The 18,549-nt window shown below is 41.0% G+C and overlaps 1 protein-coding gene and 1 long non-coding RNA gene across 7 annotated transcripts in view; one reads left to right on the plus strand and one right to left on the minus strand.

Moving 5' to 3' along the window:
- The window catches only part of AP3M2 (adaptor related protein complex 3 subunit mu 2), a 45,086-nt gene that overhangs the window by 20,096 nt on the left and 6,441 nt on the right, over window positions 1-18,549 (minus strand). For 3 of the 6 annotated variants that reach the window (XM_070598765.1, XM_070598764.1, XM_008538073.2), the window contains exons 4-9: window positions 14,032-14,169; window positions 7,991-8,076; window positions 7,599-7,732; window positions 6,121-6,328; window positions 5,710-5,854; window positions 1,557-3,706 (exon numbers count right to left, since the gene is read on the minus strand). In XM_070598765.1, the coding sequence (XP_070454866.1) occupies window positions 3,606-3,706; window positions 5,710-5,854; window positions 6,121-6,328; window positions 7,599-7,732; window positions 7,991-8,076; window positions 14,032-14,169 (812 nt within the window). In that variant the 3' untranslated portion in view covers window positions 1,557-3,605. Of the gene's footprint in view, window positions 1-1,556; window positions 3,707-5,709; window positions 5,855-6,120; window positions 6,329-7,598; window positions 7,733-7,990; window positions 8,077-14,031; window positions 14,170-18,549 lie in introns of those variants that run through there. The other 3 variants (XM_070598767.1, XM_070598766.1, XM_008538076.2) reach the window with 1 other exon arrangement.
- LOC139080121 (uncharacterized) lies at window positions 7,940-9,532 on the plus strand. Its single transcript, XR_011534307.1, has 2 exons — window positions 7,940-8,102; window positions 8,766-9,532. It is a non-coding gene; the product is annotated as an uncharacterized lncRNA (long non-coding RNA).

Raw genomic sequence — 18,549 nt, forward strand, 5'->3', positions numbered from 1 at the left:
CTGCGTCTCTGGCAGGAATTCCGCTGGTTTTGTCCCCGCCCCTTGTATGGCAAGCTTTTCTTCAGATGGTCAGGTTAATGAAATGAACTGAAGCAGCAAGGCCTCCTGGGATGGAACCCAGGGGTAAAAGGCCCCGGCATTCCTGAGCGAAGTGCTGGAAACCAGACTGGATGAAGACAATTGCTCAGAAGAGGCCACTGACCGAGCTGCAGGGCAGTCCCAGCCCTGCAAGACAGATTCATCTGAATTGTACTAAATACCCTCAAAGAGCGACACCTCCTTGCCTAGTGCTGGTTAGGAGAGTCAGGATGAAACAGCCGGGACTCATCAGGGGAAGGAATTGGGTATCCGGGGAAATGAAACAGTATTTCCTTATTATCCCCAGCTGGTTAATGAAACAGATGCCAACTGACTGAAGAACAGGAAGGTTCTCAGCTGATTCTGCCGGTAGTCCTAGCGGGTAGAGACTGCAGGAACTCAGAAGGGCGACTCCGCTATCCTCCTGGAGCCCCCATCTTAAGTCTGGTTATCAGAAAGAGTGTCATAAACTTCTGGTTCCACATTAAACTTCAAAAGCCAAAGACTCACACGATCCCCAGGATTTGGGATCTTGGGGAAAGTTTCCAATTTAATTCCTCTATTAAAAGTCTAATTTAAAAAATTAATCTCATTGCTGGCCCTGAGTCACCACCTACTGGCAACAGAGGGAAGTACAAGTATTATAAAATTGACCTGGTCACACCACAACGCTACCAAAACAGCCAGGCCGAGGCCAAGAGATCTCAACAATGACTAAGACGGAGAGGGTGGAGTGTTAACAGACACTAACCACTTGTGCTTAGGAAACAGAAAGAAGTCTTAAAGTTTCTTCACAACCAATTTACAGAAGGAAATTAGTACAGATAGGGGATAACAACCAGCGTCTAAGCTTTACAGAGACTCCCAATAAATCTCCACTACAATTAAGATGTCTAGGACCCTGGGGGCGGGCCCCATGGCCGAGGGGTTAAGTTCACGCTCCGCTTCGGCGGCCCAGGGTTTCGCTGGTTCGGACCCTGGGCACGGACATGGTGCCACTCGTCAGGCCAGGCTGAGGCAGCATCCCACATGCCACAACTAGAAGGACCCACAACTGAAAATATGCAACTATGTACAGGGGGGCTTTGGGGAGAAAAAGGAAAAATAAAATCTTAAAAAAAAAAGATGTCTAGGACCCTGAAGCCCTGTTTCACGCCTGAATTAATCAACCTAAGAAGAAAATCGAGAACGGGGGGAAGCATGAGAACAGACACCAGTAGCTTTAATGGGTTTGTCCTTTACCCAATGGGGCAAAATAATTTGATTGATCTGGACTTTCGTTCTCACAACCTTAAAAATGACATGAATACCAGCATCCTCTATCTTCCAGAGGTGACTGGAGACTCAAACCATACACATGCGTGAGGTCTGCCGGCAGGAAAGCACGAAAGTAGTAAGACCCCTGAACTGCTCCTACTAAGGCACGCACAGCACAGCTTTATCATTAGTCCTAGTCACAAAACACGTAGGACACGGAGCACTGGCAAAACTCGACTTTATTAAGACTTAAACAGAGAAGATGCTTCTGCACATGTTCAACACATATGGAACCGGACGGCTCAGGGAGACAGCCAGCCGCATGGACACTAACACACAGCTCCACTGCGCTCGGGGTCTGCCACCCACAGACAGAGGCGGCAGCGACTCCATATGTGCAGGCCTGCAGGCCCCACACCCTAGAGCCTTTACTTCTCCTTAAGTTCTTCCCTTGAAATTAGGATGAGCTGTCCTGGAGGAAATGAAACAGCTAGACTTACAAACCTAAAAATGTTCAAGGACGAAGACTATGTTTCCTGTGATCTAGGAAACTTTAAAATCCTTCAGAGCCCTCAGGAGAAGTAATTTCAAGTATTCTGGAATCCACAGGCAGAGATGTTTCCCCTACTTTGGTAGGTGTGTATATGGGACATAGTAATCCAGGACAAATTCTTGAGTGATGGATATGAAACACATCTGGTTGTATACACACAATTTACCCCAGAGGAAAACCACAAAGCAACATCTGCAGCAAAAACAAGTCCAGGAAGTAGGAAGATAAAACGAGCAAAAAAATTGCCTAAGTATTTGGAAATAGGGCTTCAGAGAAAAACTGTAGGATTTGGAGAGTATAGGTCTTCATTTTTCTCCATGCATGAAGCAGAGCACAATGTCACTCCTTAAAGCTATACTAATAAAAAAAACCCCTATCTTTCATATAAATATTTAAATGAGTAACAGACACATTGAACTAGAATAAAAATCACCCAGTGAGAAAGCCTGAGGTACTACTTTACTTTTACTCAAAGATTTAAGGGATTTTTTTTTTGCCTTAAAACAAAAATGGACTGGGAGATAGCCACTGCTAAGAAACGCATTATAGAGTACAAAAGACTCTGAGGAAATCACTTTATGAGCAGCTTCAAGGATCAGCCATGCCCTCAACAGGGAGCACTCTTTCCACTTAGGATCACCGATGGGAAAGTTCCAGAGAGGAAGGCTTAGACTCCAGTGCCAGTCCAGCACTGACCAACGAAAATAAGGAATCACTGGGCTACAGCCGTGGTACCCTCACGAGGAGCGAGCTGGCCGTCTGCACTCCAGCACTATGGCACACAAAAGCTGGCTGCCCGGGGTCCCGGGGGAGGCTTTTCTGAAACTCTCCTCAGCCAACAGGAAAAAGCCTGGCGCATTCTGTAAAGCAGAGTGAGTAGAACTGTTCTGGGTTAGGGAGAGAGGCATTTCACGCAACCCCCACCTGGAAGAGGGCAGGTCACCGTCTCACTGGACATGACAGACCGAGTGCCAGGCAAGCAGCAGTTCTATCTGAAAACTAGTGGTCAGACACCTTCACGGTCTTTAAGGGAAAAGTCTGATTCTACTGGGGTTTCCATGTCAATAGGGGACTTGAAGTTAAGAAGTTTACAGTTCATTTCTAGAAGCACAATTTTCTTTTGTAAATGAAAACAGAGAACCAGAAAGAAACCAGCTCAACCCTGTTCTTTCCAGCCCTCCTTCACGTGGAGCTTGGCGGCCTTTCATGCCACTTCCCTTTCCTATGCGGCCTCACACGTCCTTAACACTGTTTCCTCTTTCTTCTCCCTCATCGGGCAGATCCTTAACTGGCCTTTCCTTGACTAACAGTCATTCTCTTCCAAGCTTGCTTTCTTTCTTTCTAATCTTTCCTTCCACCTTCAAAAACAAGGAAGTCTTTCATTGGCTTTAGATAATTAAAGCCAAGCAAGGAACAAATGCTGGATCTTTCCTAAGGTGACCACGTTACAAAAGTCCAATATGGTGTCAAGTATCTCTACCCTCCCTCGCCATCTCTTCTCTGAGAACTGAGTTGGCGCTGACTGTGTGTCAGTTCTGTCCAGTTCTCCCTGGAGACCCGCTCTCCCTTGATTACTTCCACGGCACTGAAGGCTAAGGACAAAGGGAGCGGTGGGTCCGGGAGGGGACTGACCTAGGAGACAGGCTGATAGTTTTTACTTTTAGACAAGTCAGAAATGAAAAAGTGTTCATGACTGTTCCCTTCCCAAACTCTCCTTTCAGGTTCGAACTTGGAACTTTCCAGCTTTGGTCATGTATTTTATGCCCTTAAAGGGTTTGTACTTTTCTCCATACATATCCAGACGATTCACTTTGAGCCCTGAGAGGAGGAAAGAACAAGACATAAGCATTATTCAAAGGATGCAGGTAGCGTAACTGTTAAATTCATTTCCAATCAGACAGATGAGTAGGATAGAGATGGTTGTAACAATGAACCAAAAATTACTTTCACTTATTTATATTACTTCCATGAAGCTGACAGATTCTTCACTCTTGGTATGTACAATGATAACAAAAAATTGCTCCAACAACCCTCATACGCTGCTGGTGAGATTGCAAACTCGTGCAGCCACAATGGAAAACAGTATGGAGATTTCTCAAAGAATTAAAAATAGAACTACCATATGACTCAGCTATCCCACAGCTGGGTATTTATCCAAAGAACTTGAAATCAACAATTCAAAGAGACCCATGTACCCCTATGTTAATTGCAGCATTATTCACAATAGCCAAGACATGGAAGCAACCCAAGTGCCCATCAACTGATGATTGGCTAAAGAAGATGTGGTATATATACACAATGGAATACTATTCAGCCATAAAAAAGACAAAATGGTCCTATTTGCAACAACATGGATGGAACTTGAGGGTATTACGTTAAGCAAAATAAGCCAGACAGAGAAAGAAAAACACCTCATGACTTCATTCACATGTAACACAAGGATAAAGAGAACAGATTAATGGTTACCAGAGGGGAAGGGGGTTGGGGGGTGGGCATAAGGGGTAAAGGGGCACATTTATATGGTGACTGACCATATAATTAATAATGTTAAATAATAACGTACACCTGAAATTTCACAATGTTACAAACTATTATGACCTCAATTAAAAAAATACTGCTCCAACAAACAGCTATCCATTAGAAGACCTGTTCTGGAAGTGGAAAGGGCAGAAAGTTATACACAGACTGAAACAAGGGTAAGGCAAGATGAAGCCACTGTATGTTTTTCTCAAGTTATTGGACTGAATATATGAATTAGTAATAACAAAATTAATGAATTAATAATGAAATAAATTATAAGTAAATGAATGAATAGTGAAAAATAATGAATTAATAATATAATAAATAATCAGTGTACCAAGCAAAAAATATATGTTTTTTCTGCCTTTTTTTCCCTCCCCAAATCCCCCCAGCACATAGTTGTATATTTTTAGTTGTGGGTCCTTCTAGTTGTGGCATGTGGGATGCTGCCTCAGCATGGCCTGATGAGCAGTGCCATGTCCGCACCCAGGATCCGAACCAGTGAAACCCTGGGCCACTGAAGCAGAGCGTGCGAACTTAATGACTCGGCCACAGGGCGGGCCCCCCAACAAAAAATATTTTATATTGTATAGAACTTTAAAGTTTATTAAACGTTTTAAGATGAAAGAGCTTATAATTTAAATGAATTCTCATCATTTAAATTAGACAAGGTCTGTTGGTAAAGAAAACTAGGAACTTAATATAAAGCTAAAGTCATCTGCTATTTATCTTATAGGGCTGTTTTAAGTATTAAATAATAAATGAAAAAAGCCTAAAATGGTGCCTGGCACCCGGTAAGTGTCCGGTAAGAGGTAAGTATTATTATTACTATCATCCTAAGGTGGGTGTAGAGCATGGTGAACGGCCTTGGATGGCCCAGGGGTGCAAAGGGTAATAAAAGCACATGTGAAAGTCTTCTGAAACTGGGGGAGAGAAGGGGAAATGATTCTTTTCAGTTACCAGCCGAGAATGCAGAAGCATTCCCATACTGAAAACCTTGGGAACCTCAAATTAACGACCCTCGGATGACCCACAATGCCTGTCGACACTTCTGTCCTCCATTCCGTTCTTCCTCATTTGTGTCTTAGACACTTTCATTCAGTCACTTAAGCCAACTTCAAAGTCAGGATTATAAACCTTTCTCAGAAACGTGCTAGAAAAGATTTGACTAAAGATCACATATCAGGTAATGAAACCACCTTTGTAAACGGGGAGCCATCGGCAGGCTTTCTGATGTCGGTGCCCTACTGGAGAAAGCCATTCTGTTCTCTTCAAAGGCCCCGAAGTTACGGGTCACTTACCAGAAATGGCCAGCTGCTGGATCTTAAACTGCAGGTTAATTGTGGGGTTCTCATCTGGTCTGGAAGCTCCAGCCTGAAGGCTCACGGTCCCCTTCAAACTTGGTAGCTTTTGGGGATTTATTTTTCCTACATCCCAAGACAGCATCTTCAAAGAAAAAACAGCAATAACAATGGAGCCTTCATTTGAGGTGGCTGAGCTCTCCCCTCAGGGCATCTGTTCCCAATGCTACAAGCTCCTGCTAGAGTGCTTCTCAGTGGAGAATACTACTTGCTACCATAAATCATCCCAAGGATTACACAATGTCCCTCTGGTGACTCTCTCCTTCAAACAAGGTAGACAGGCCGCGTGGAGAGCTCCTGCAGTCACCTCTACTTAACATCAGCAATCAAGCCCTCCGCCCATTCTCCTACCTTGGTAACTGGGTCGAATGTGTGTGTCCCCTGAGATGGAGAGAGGCTCATGTTCAGGACCCCTTTGGGCATCTGGCTGGTGACAATCACTCCCTCTATGGTCTTCCCCATAGTCTGCTTAGGTCCCACCGTTATTTCAAAGCGTCCAAGTGAAGTGCTGTCCCGGAAGCTGATGTTATGTTTGACATACACTGGAATTGCCACCAGACTGGAAAAGAGAGACAAAAAGCCCATTTTATTACTGTCCTGGAGAAATGGCAACCTTTCCTCCTTTTTTGCTCTGCTGGCAGCTTTTCCTCCCTTACCTGCTTCCTTACTCCTTAACTTAAAAGTTAAGCATAGGAAAAAACCTAGTCAGCTTTAATTTTTTTCTTTTTGTAAAGCTAAGATGCTGTCTAGTAAGTAAATTAACTCTTCAAATGACTCTTTGAATAATATCAACAAAATCAGAATATACTAAGCCTACTATGAGAAGGGCATTAAAAACAAAAATTAGGAGTCACCATATTTTTGTGTTGTACTTTGTGACATGTGACTAATAACTGTCTGTACTTGGGAGAGTAATATTCATACCTCATGGACCTTTCGTAACCCGACCTCATCTGATCCTTACAAAAGGATAGGGTAAGCTGTCATGACTTGACAGAAAAGGAAATAGAGAAGTCACAGAAGAATACTAAGGTACTAACAGTTCTCAACATCTATTGAGCGCTTCCTGTGTTCCAGCCAGCACTATGCTAAATGCTTCATCTCCATTATCTCATTCAACCCTCTCAATAAGTGTGAAAAAGATACTGCTACAGTCCTGATTTTATACATGAATACTGATGTCCTCATGCTTAACTGAGGTTAAGTAACTTGCCTAAGGTCATATATCATAAGCACTGAAAGTGGGGTTTAAGTGCTGGCAGTCTGATTCCAGAGCCTGTGCTCTCAAGCACTCAGATGTTTGCCTAAATTATTTATTCCGAATCACATAGGAAGGTACCGGTGGCTGAGGTCCCGTGCTCTCTTCAGTCTGCACACCTTCTACTAAGGGCTTCCAAAAGCCTCTAGACTCCATCTCAAAGAGATGTTCAAGACCAAAACTCACTGGATTTTACGGTTTTTTAAAGCACAATTTAACACTTTTTTGGGTCAAGGGGATTAAATACAGGTGCACACAAATGTTCTCCTTTAGACATAATAACAACAGAAATAACAGCAGCAAACTTAAGGAGCACTCACTTTGTGTTAAGCACTGTTTAGATCCTTTTATTTAATCCTCATAACAAGGCACTTTCATCATTTTTCAACTTACAGATAAGAAAACAGACACAGAAAGGTTAAGCTACGCCCCTGAGGTTACCCAATTAGTAAGTACAGAAGCTGGAATGTGAACCTCGCTAACTCTAGAGCCTGAGTTCTTAATCACTACGGATATTGCTTCCACACACACACAGACACAGATTCCGTTCTTAATTATGAGAGCCGCTTACTTCTGTGCACTGACATGGTAAGAGAGCAGGCGAAAGTTTCCATCAGGAGGGATGAAGGAGAGAATACGCTCAGATTCCCAGCGCTTGAAACGAACACAAGGATGGAAGCTGACATCATCCAACAACCTGGGGTTCTGTAGTTACCAGGCAGGGAAAAGCAAGAAGGAGGGATTAAACACCCATATTTCTTTCAGGAAAGTCATTTAGATGCTGTTTTTATTAAAACACACACACACACAAATCCTGTCGTTACTTATAGAAAATTCAAGCCTGATATAAGCTTTGTGGCTGTCCTTAATGACTTCTTGTTCTATTCCATTCCCACCGCTCTATCTTTCCAGAAGCATTTCATTTCCCATCCCAAGAACTAAATCTCTGGTCCGGTATTTTACCATGAAGGAAAGCGTAAGATCTGGCATTCCAGTCAGCTTGACACAGGCGTCAATCACCCCCTGGATCTCCGCAGTGATGGTGGAACCTGGGGCGGGAACAAGGCAGACACAGGTAAGCGGCTACTGCACACTTCTCTGTCCTTCCAAACCACCTTCCTGCCTCCCTCCCTCCTTCCTTAACTTTCTCTTTTCCTTCCCAACTTGTTCCCTTCCTCCCTCTCTCTGTCTTCTTTCCTTCTGTCCATCCATCCAATTCATCTACCTAATTCATTTGTCCATCCTTCCAAACATTTATCAACTGCTTATCAAGACACTGCAATGAAGTAATGGGGATGAAAGATTTGTGAGATAGTTATTAGCCTAATGGAGTTTTCAGTCTAGTACCAGAATCAAACAGAACATCATTATCCTAACCACTGGTTCAGAAAGTTTCCTATCAGAAACTGTTCTCCCTAAGGCCACTGAGGAGCTTTGGGGCTAAATCGAACAGACACTTCTGGTCTTTTCCTACAGCATCTCTCTGTAGCATGCGTCCTTGTTGACCACTTCTTCATTTTCAAAATGTTCCTTTCTCCTAACCTCTCCTAATTTTCTATTTTTCTAGCTCCTCGTCCTCAGTCCTTCTGCAGGTTTCTCTTTCTTTCCACACCCTTTAAATGTCACAGTCTGAAATTCTCTTTTCCTTCACTGAACATACTCTCCGTGAGCTACTTTATCTACTTGCCAAGCCTTCAGTTTTCATTGGTGGCCAATTATTTCCTAATCTTTTTTCCAGTTCATCCTCACTCATACCAATTGGACAGCTCTACTTGGATGTCACTGAAGCACTTCCAACTCTCCATGTCAAAAAGAGAATTCATTACCTCTATTCCTGGATCTGCTCCTCCTACTTCCCATATCTTCCTGATGACACCATCTATCTTGTCGCCTACGCCGGAAACACAGATGCGTCCTCGACTTCTACTTCTTCAGCGCCCTAGCCAATCAATTCCAAGTCCTCTCTTTCCCATGACTTCTGCCTCTTGACTCTCCATCCTCACTGCCATTACAGGCATCTCTATTTTGTGCCTGGACTTCAGCAACGGGCCCCTGCTGTCCTTCCTGTCAGTCTTACCCCACTTCAAGTCAGTCTTCACACTGCAGCCAGACTGATAGTTCTAAAACTACAAATCTGATCAAGTGACTCCCCAACTTAAAACTCTTCGATTACTCCAAATGGCTACTCCAAATGGCCCACCTTAAAATGGCATACAAGGAAAGCTCTTCATGATCCAGCCATGTAGTTGTGTTTTTTTTTTTTAACTTTTTCATTGAGGTAAGACTTATAGGAAAATGCAAAAATGTTAAATGTACAGCTTGATGAATTTTTAGATATGTAGACACCTATGCAAATATCACCCACATCAAGATGTGGAACCTTCGCAGCATCCCAGCATGCTCCTGTTGCCCATCCTAGTTAATCCAAGTCCCTAAAATTCTGACTTCTATTACCTTAGATTAAGTTGCACCTGTTTTCAAACTTCATATAAATGCAGAAAACTGTATATAATCTTATGCATCTGACTTTTTTTGCCCAACACTGTGAGATTCATTCATGTTGTTGGGTGTATCAACAGTTCATTCTTTTTCATTACTGTATAATATTCTGTTATATGACCATATAAAAATTTACTTAACCTTTTTATTACTGATGGACATCTGGGTTATTTCTAGTTTGGGGCTAACATGGAAAGCTGCTATGCCTACTTAGTTTTAAAGCCTCATCACTTACTTTTCTTTTTTTATTGCTCTCAATTCAGTTGTATTCAACTACTTTATTTCCCAACAACATGTTATTCACCTCAAAGTGTTTGCACATATTCTGCTCCCAAATCCACGCAGGTCTTAATAACTCCTGCTCTTTCTACGGATGAAGCGTAAACGCTATCCCCTCTTTACAATATTCTTTGGATGGGTGGGTGAGTGGGGTACGTCTTTTATGCTCCATCTTTTTACCTTTCTCTCTCCCTCACTAGACTTAAGTAAGCTTCCTGCAGCCATCGACTGTCTCTTTTTTTTACTCCTTTTGTCTACTTTATTCATACAACCTCATCATCATCAACAACAAAATATCATCATCATCAAGAACACTTATAATGAAGGCAGCGCATAAAGAGGTCCAGAATTTTGAATATTGAAAACAATTCAGAATTAAGGTTTTGGAAAGCCTTTGCTACAGAATTTAGAAATTATTAGTCAAAAAATGCTGAAAATATCATAATTATACCAAAAGCCAGCTGCCGCCCACCCACAATTACATAACAGGAATCTCGAAGGCTTGTCATGGGAAAGATGAAGACCCCCAGCTCTAGGCCAAGTGAATGCCACATAATGACCAACTGTCCCTGCAAACGACATACCTCTCTTCATTATTAACAAAGAAGTGCTATTTTCCTATATTGTTTGGGATGGGGTATTATAGGTATTCAATGGTTTAATACTTTACTTTGGTTTACTTTCCTCTTTGAAAGCATCTATATCTCATCTTCAAATATGTGTTTGGTATCTTTCATTTGCAGTGAAGGGATTCCTTTCTTTCTCCCTTGTTTATTTCCAGGGGTTCTCAGCCTTTTCTCTCTCCACATGGTTCTCGTGTGTGACATCTTCACATCGAGGACAACTCCAAGTACACCACTGTCATTATTATTACACCATTGTCAGCAAAGATTCTCAGTGGGGAGGGGCTGTGCACAGTTGGAACACCCCCAGACCGTGCCTTATTCACCATCAAACGCCCACTTTCCACTACTGTGCTATAGCACAGCAGGTTTCAACCAGCATCCGTGGAATGAATGAGTCACTAAAGTGAAGAGAACTTCCCACAAATGTCTAGGCTCTAAGACTTCTAGTCATGTTAACCTAATTCAGAACAGAAAGAAAAGAGGGCTCCCTGCATTTTAGTGATTACAACTTTAGTTCTGCCATCAGAACTGGAAGTCAAACACTTGCAAAGGAAATCTAACCAACAAGAAATTACTTTGTTACTTTTCCTTTTTATTCAAGAAGATAAAATCTATAAAACCAGTAGAAGTGTGAGACAAGCATTGGTATGCATCACAGTATTTTTTATTGTTTTTGGCTTTATTGAGGTATAATTAACAAATAAAAATTGTATATATGTTTAAGGTGTACAACTTGATGTTTTGATATACATATACATTGCAAAATGATCACCACAATCAAGCTAATTAACATATCCACCACCTCACAGTTATTATTATTTTTTGTGTGTGTGGTGAAAGCACTTAAGATTCACCCTCTTAGTAAACTTCATGTATACAATACATATGTGAAGTGATGGATGTGCTGATCTAACTAGATGAGTGGAATCCTTTATCAATGGATACATATATCAAATCACCACAATGTACATTTAAAATATCTTACAATTTTATTTGTCAACTATACTTTAACAAAGCTGAAAAAAAGTATGCAATACAGTATTGTTAACTATAGTCACCATGTTGTACATTAAATCTCCAGAACTTACTCATCCTGCATAACTGAAACTTTGTACCCTGTGATCAACATCTCCCCACCTCCCCCTCCCCCGCCCCTGGTGACCACCATTCTTCCCTCTGCTTCTATGAGTTCAACTACTTTAGATTTTACAGTTGAGTGAGATCACGTAGTATTTGTCTTTCTGTATCAGGCTTATTTCACTCAGCATAACGTCCTCCAGATTCATCCACGCTGTCACAAAAGACAGGATTGCCTTCTTTTTTTTTATGGCTGGATAATATGCCAGTATGCCTTTGCATGTCTGTGTACCTATCTCAAATTTTCTTCATCCATCGACAGACATTTAGGCTGTTTCCATGTCTTGGCTATTGTGAATAATGCTGCAATGAACATGAGGGTCCAGATATCTCTACAAGATGCTGATTTTTTTTTCTTTTTTGTTTTTTCTTTTTTTAAAGATTTTATTTTTTTCCTTTTTCTCCCCAAAGCCCCCCAGTACATAGTTGTATATTCTTCGTTGTGGGTCCTTCTAGTTGTGGCATGTGGGACACTGCCAGCGTGGTTTGATGAGCAGTGCCATGTCTGTGCCCAGGATTCAAACCAACAAAACACTAAGCCGCCTGCAGCGGAGCACGCGAACTTAACCACTCGGACACGGGGCCAGCCCTTTTTTTTTTTAAAGACTTGCATCTGCACTAACAACTGTTGCCAATCTTTTTTTTTTCTGCTTTTTCTCCCCAAATCCCCCCAATACATAGTTGTGTATTTTAGTTGTGGGTCCTTCTAGTTGTGGCATGTGGGATGCTGCCTCAGCGTGACCTGATGAGCAGTGCCATGTCCGCGCCCAGAATCCGAACCGGAAAAATCCTGGGCCACCAAAGCAGAGTGTGTGAACTTAACCACTCAGCCACGGGGCCAGTCCCTCATTTCTTTTGGATATACCCAGAGTGGGATTGTTTGATAATAAAGTAGTTCTATTTTTAATTTTTTGAGGAACTTTGGTACTGTTTTCCATAGTGGCTGTACCAATTTACATTCCCACCAACATTATATGAGGGTTTCCTTTTCTCCACATCATTGTCAACACTTATGTTTTTTCTTTTTGATGACGGCCATTCTAACTGGTGTGAGGTGATATCTCATTGCGGTTTTGATTTGCACTTCCCTGATTAGTGATTTGAGCACCTTTTCACATACATGCTGGCCAATGTACGTCTTCTTTTGAAACATGTCTATTCAAAAGAAAACTTTTTAATCAGGTTTTCTGCCCACTTTTTAATCAGGATATTTGTATTTTTGCTATTGAGTTGTAGAGTTCCTTATATACTTTGAATATTAACCTCTTATATATATTGTTTGCAAATATTTCCTCCCATTTGTATGTTGCCTTTTCACTCTTGTTATGTGGAAGCTTTTTAGTTTGATGCAATCTCTTTTATCTATTTTTGCTTTTGTTGCCTTTGCTTTTGGTGTCATATTCAAAAAAATCATTGCCCCGACCAGTGTCAAGAAGCTTTTTCCCCATGTTTTCTTCTAGTAGTTTTACAGTTTCAGGTCTTAATGTTTAAGTCTTTTATCTGTTTTGAGTTGATTTTTGTATATGGTATGAAGTAAGAGTCCAATTTTCTTCTTCTACATGTGGATAACCAGTCATCCGAACACCATTTGATGAAGAGAGACGATCTTTTCCCCATCGCGTGTTCTTGGCAACCCTGTCAATGATCAGTTGACTGTCAACCCATGGATTCATTTCTGAGCTCTCTCTTCTGTTTCATTGGTCTATAAGTCTGTTTTTACACCAGTACCACACAGTACCATACAGTTTTGAATACTGTGGTTTGTAATATATTTTAAAGTCAGGAAGTGTGAAGTCTCAAGCTTTGTTCGCCTTGCTCAAGGCTGCTTTTGTTATTTGGGGTCTTTTGTGGTTGCACATGAATATTAGGATTGTTTTTTCTATTTCTGAAAAGGATGTCATTGGGATTTTGATGGGACTAGCATTGAATCTACAGATCACTTTGGGTATTATGGATATTTTAACAATATTAATTCTTTCAATCCATGAACACAGGATGTCTTTCCACTTATCTGTATCTTCTTTAATTTCCTTACTCAATCTTTTATAAGTTTCAAGGTACAAGTCTTTCACCTCTTTGGTTAAATATATTCCTAAGTATTTTACTCTTTTCGTTGCTATTGTAAATGGGACTGTTTTCTTAATTTCCTTTTCAAATAGTTCATTAGTTGTATATAGAAAGGTCACTGACTTTTGTACATTGATTTTATATCCTGTAACTTTACTGAATTTGTTTATTAGTTCTAACAGTTTTTTGTTGAGTCTTTAGGGGTTTCTGCATATACAGTCATGTCATCTGCGTTGTAATATTTAAGTCCATTCCCAGTGTCTAGCACAGCACCTGACACAAAGTAGAGAGCAGGCTCAAACAACTGATCACGATGGGGGAGAATTCTGATATTACAAGCATTCTGTGAAAGGGGCCTCTATTTCCATAGTTCTGAGAACAGACTAAAGCACCCACCTGATTTATCAATGATGGCATCAATCTCTTCAACCACATCAAAATAGGCCTCATTGTTGGTGTATTTCACTCCAGTCCGTCGCCAAGGCACCACTGACAGCTGCCCAGTGGGAAGCTGGTCCCCCACATTGGTGCTTCCTGAGACAAGGAATATGATTGTAATTTAACTCCAATTTGATAATTGGATGTAACCAATTACCTAATAACCATAGAATACTTCCCTGGAAATTTCTATGCTCCCACTATTCATGCACTCAATTGATGAATTAAAAAAAAAAAAAAGAGCGTTTTCCCAACTCCTATGAGGGTAACCCAGCCTATTTTAAAAACTTGTCACCATGTGGTCTGCCTCCTCAAGCAGAATAAAGATTAAAAATGCTACCTGAGAAACAGATATCATATTTTAGTTTTGAAAGTAACCTGAACTTGGTCTATCAAATTCCACAATAGCTTGCAGCTTAAATAATGTATTGGCTTTCAGTAGGGATGGTAATCTATATATTGATATAAAATTTTCATGGGTAAAAACTATATTCTAGTTTGAAGGAGGTTCTTAGGTACATTTATGCTAGGTATTAAAATGTAAATGTATACATCAAAATAATCTCTCTCAAACCAATACTGAAACTTAAGAAAAGAATACAAATTAGATCTTTCCCTGTCTGTAAGTTGTACACTAATTCCTGACTTGTTGCCCCCACCCAGCTCAGGCATCACATATACATATGCATACATTTTGTCTGTGTGTGTGTGTCTGTGAGGAAGATTTGCCCTAAGCTAACATCTGCTGCTAATCCTCCTCTTTCTGCTTGAGGAAGATACACCATGAGCTATCACGTGGGCCAATCTTCCTCTATTTTGTATGTGGGATGCACATTTTGTGGTGACAGAATGGCCAATGAGTGAAGCAGGTCCCGCACCCAGGATGCTGAAGTGGAGCATGAGCAACTTTAACCACTTGGCCACGGGGCCAGCGTCCAAAAATATATATTTTTTTAATTCAAAGGTTCTATACTGAAATTTTGAAGTATTATAACTAATTTAAAACCTATTCCTGGGTGCCTGCCCCGTGGCCAAGTGGTTAAGTTCACATGCTCTGCTTCGGTGGCCCAAGGTTTCGCTGGTTCGGATCCTGGGTGCGGACATGGCACCGCTCATCAGGCCATGCTGAGGCGGCATCCCACATACTACAACTGGAAGGACCCACAACTAGAGTATACAACCATGTGTGGGGGGCTTTGGGGAGAAGAAGAAGAAGAAAAAAAAAGAAGATTGGCAACAGATGTTAGCTCAGGTGTGAATCTTTAAAAAAAAAACCTATTTCCTTCTTCTGTAACCTAGATGTTTTTAATCTAATGAAAGAAACATTAAATAAATGCATATATTCAGTATGTTTATAAACATTTCAGATTTCAAAAGTGGTTCTCACATACCTTTTACTAGATTTAAGAGATATTCAGGAAAATGACTTCATAGTGTTCATAAATGACTCAGGTATCAACGAAGTTTTTAAGGTTTAAAGATTTTTTTTTTTTCCTTTTTCTCCCCAAAGCCCCCCAGTACATAGTTGTATATTTTTAGTTGTGGGTCCTTCTAGTTGTGTCATATGGGATGCTGCCTCAGTATGGCTTGTGAGTGGTACCAGGTCCACACCCAGGATCCAAACTGGCAAAACTCTGGGCCGCCAAAGTGGAGCACACAAACTTAACCGCTCGGCCATGGGGCCAGCCCCAAAAGATTTTAAGGTTTAAAATGAGCCCAGAATATTGAAAAACCCAACAAATATGTTTCCTTAAAAAGAGGCACTAGGATGGGCCAGCCCGGTGGCACGGTGGTTAAGTTCATATGTTCCACTTCAGCCACCCAGGGTTCGCTGGTTCAGATCCCAGGTGTGGACCTATATACCACTTGTCAAGCCGTGCTGTGGCAGATGTCCCACATATAAAGTAGAGGAAGACGGGCACGGATGTTAGCTCAGGGCATCTTCCTCAGCAAAAAAAAGAGGAGGATTGGCAGCAGATGTTAGCTCAGGGCTCATCTTCCTCAAAAAAAAAAAAAAAAAAAAAAGAGGCACTGAGGTAGGCCCAGTGGCATAGTGGGTAAGTTCACATGCTCCACTTTGGTGGCCTGGGGTTTGCAGGTTCAGATCCTGGGCGCAGACCTACAAACCACTCATCAAGCCATGCTCTCGCAGCATCCCATATACAAAATAGAGGAAGACTGGCACAGATGTTAGCTCAGCAACAATCTTCCTTGCCAAAAAATAAAAAGAGAGAGGGGCACTATATATTAAAACATACATCGAGCTATAATAATTAAAACAGCTACAATAATTAAGGCAGAAAAACCTAAAAACAGCCCAAGAACCTATCATAACTTAGTATAAGATAAAAATATAATTTTAAAACAGGGGAAAAGGATAGATTATTCAATAAATGGTGCTAGAAAAACTGGCTGACAATTTTGGAGAAATAAACATACAGCCTTACCTTATGTTGAATACCAAGATAATTTCCAAATAAAATCAAAAAATAAAACCATAAAAGAATCAGAGGAAAATATACCTTTTAAAAAACATCTTCATTTCTCCAAGATCAAGAAAGCAATCTCTTATGTTTTCCTACAACAATTATAAAGTTTATGTTTAAATCTTTGATCCAGTTGGAATTTATTCTGTATAGAGAGACTTATTTATTTATTTATTTTTGCTGGGAAAGATCTGCCCTGAGCTAACATCTGTTGCCAATCCTCCTCTCTCTTTTCTTCCTCCTCAAAGCCCCAGCACATAGACATATGTTCTAGTTGTAAGCACTTCCGGTTCTTCTCCGTGAGCCACCACCACAGCATGGCTACTGATAGGCGAGTGGTGTGGTTCCACGCCCGGGAACCAAACCCAGGCCGCTGAAGTGGAGCGCGCTGAAATTTAACCACTAGGCCATCAGGGCTCTATTTTTTTTTTCTACATCAAAGCAGACTGTCCCAAAACAATATATTTAAAAATTGGTCCCTGGTTCACTGATTTGATATATGACCACATCTATCCAAATTTCTATAAAAGCAAGGGTCTATTTCTGGACTTTATATTTTATCCCAATCATCTGTTTGTCTATTACTGGCCAATACGACACTTTTAAAATTACCAAAACTTCATAATATATTTTGTATCTGATATGACACATTTTCTCTCTTGCTCTTTTAAAAAACTATTTATTCTCAAAACTGTCTTGGCTCTTACAGCATATCTATTCTATGAGTTTTTGTCTCATGTACCATATGAACTTAATATGTCTTGATATTTGACAGAGCAAATCCTTCCAACCCCTTTGTAATTCTTTTTCAAAATTATCATGGATACTCTTGCATATTTATGCTTTATAAAATGTAGTTTTCAATCAGTTTGTCAAATTTCATGAAAGCAAGACCCAAAATGTAAAACCTTAATGAAACAGAATTATTAATTTGACTAAATCAGAACATTTTAAATGTGGCTAAATAAAAAACACCATGAACAATGTTAAATGACACATGACAGATTGTGAGAAAATATCTGTAACAGAGTATTCAAAATATATAACTCTTACAAATGATGACGTAATATTTCCAACATATGATAACTTAATATTCTTTTTTTTTTTTTTATCTCTGACTCCATTTATTTACTAGCTAAGTAGGAATAATACCAAGATGTCTCTTTCAGGGCTGCAGTCAAGGTCACAGCTGATACGTAAATAAAGTACAGTAGTAAGTGGCACCCAGTGGAGGCAGCCCCATCCCTTCACATGCGAGGCAGTCATGCAGTATAAACAGGACAAGGCACCAACACTAATTTCAGAGACATAGCAGGTGATGGCTGAAAGTCCTCCGTCCAAATGCCGCCTGAGCTCAGCTCCCTAGTGGAGAGCAGTCAGTTACATCGCCTCCTATAGCAGCACTATTTCTCCAAGGAGATTACTCTTCAATTGATTTCAGTCTTCCCTGGTAGAGAATCCTCCTGGTGGGCTCTGGGGGCATCTTGGTGAGAGGAGGATCACCTCCGGAGACTGAGACATTGGTGGGGGCCGTTGTTCTGAGCTGGTCCAGGCGTGCTGATACGGACACTGGTGGGGGCCACTGAGGTGCATCCCTTGGGCTGTTAGCCCAGGGGTCTATAACTTAATATTCTTAAATGAAAATATTCTTCTATTTTATTTTATTTATTTTTTTGGTGAGGAAGATTAGCTCTGAGCTAACATCTGTTGCCAATCTTCCTCTTTCTTCTTTTTTCCCTCCCCAAAGCCCCAGTACACAGTTGTGTAGTTGTGTGTCCTAGCTGCAAGTTTTTCTAGCTCTTCTATGTGGGATGCTGCCACAACATGACTTGATGAGTGGTGTGTAGGTCTGTGCCCAGCAGGCAAACCAGTGAACTCCAGACTGCCGAAGCAGAGCGTGCAAACTTAACCACTCGGCCATGGGGCTGGCCCCAAGAATTCTTTTAAACTAGTATGAAAAAAGAAAAGCATTTCAACAACAACAAAAAAA

Source organism: Equus przewalskii, chromosome 28 (assembly GCF_037783145.1).
Source record: "Equus przewalskii isolate Varuska chromosome 28, EquPr2, whole genome shotgun sequence".
Classification (NCBI taxonomy): Eukaryota; Metazoa; Chordata; class Mammalia; order Perissodactyla; family Equidae; genus Equus; species Equus przewalskii.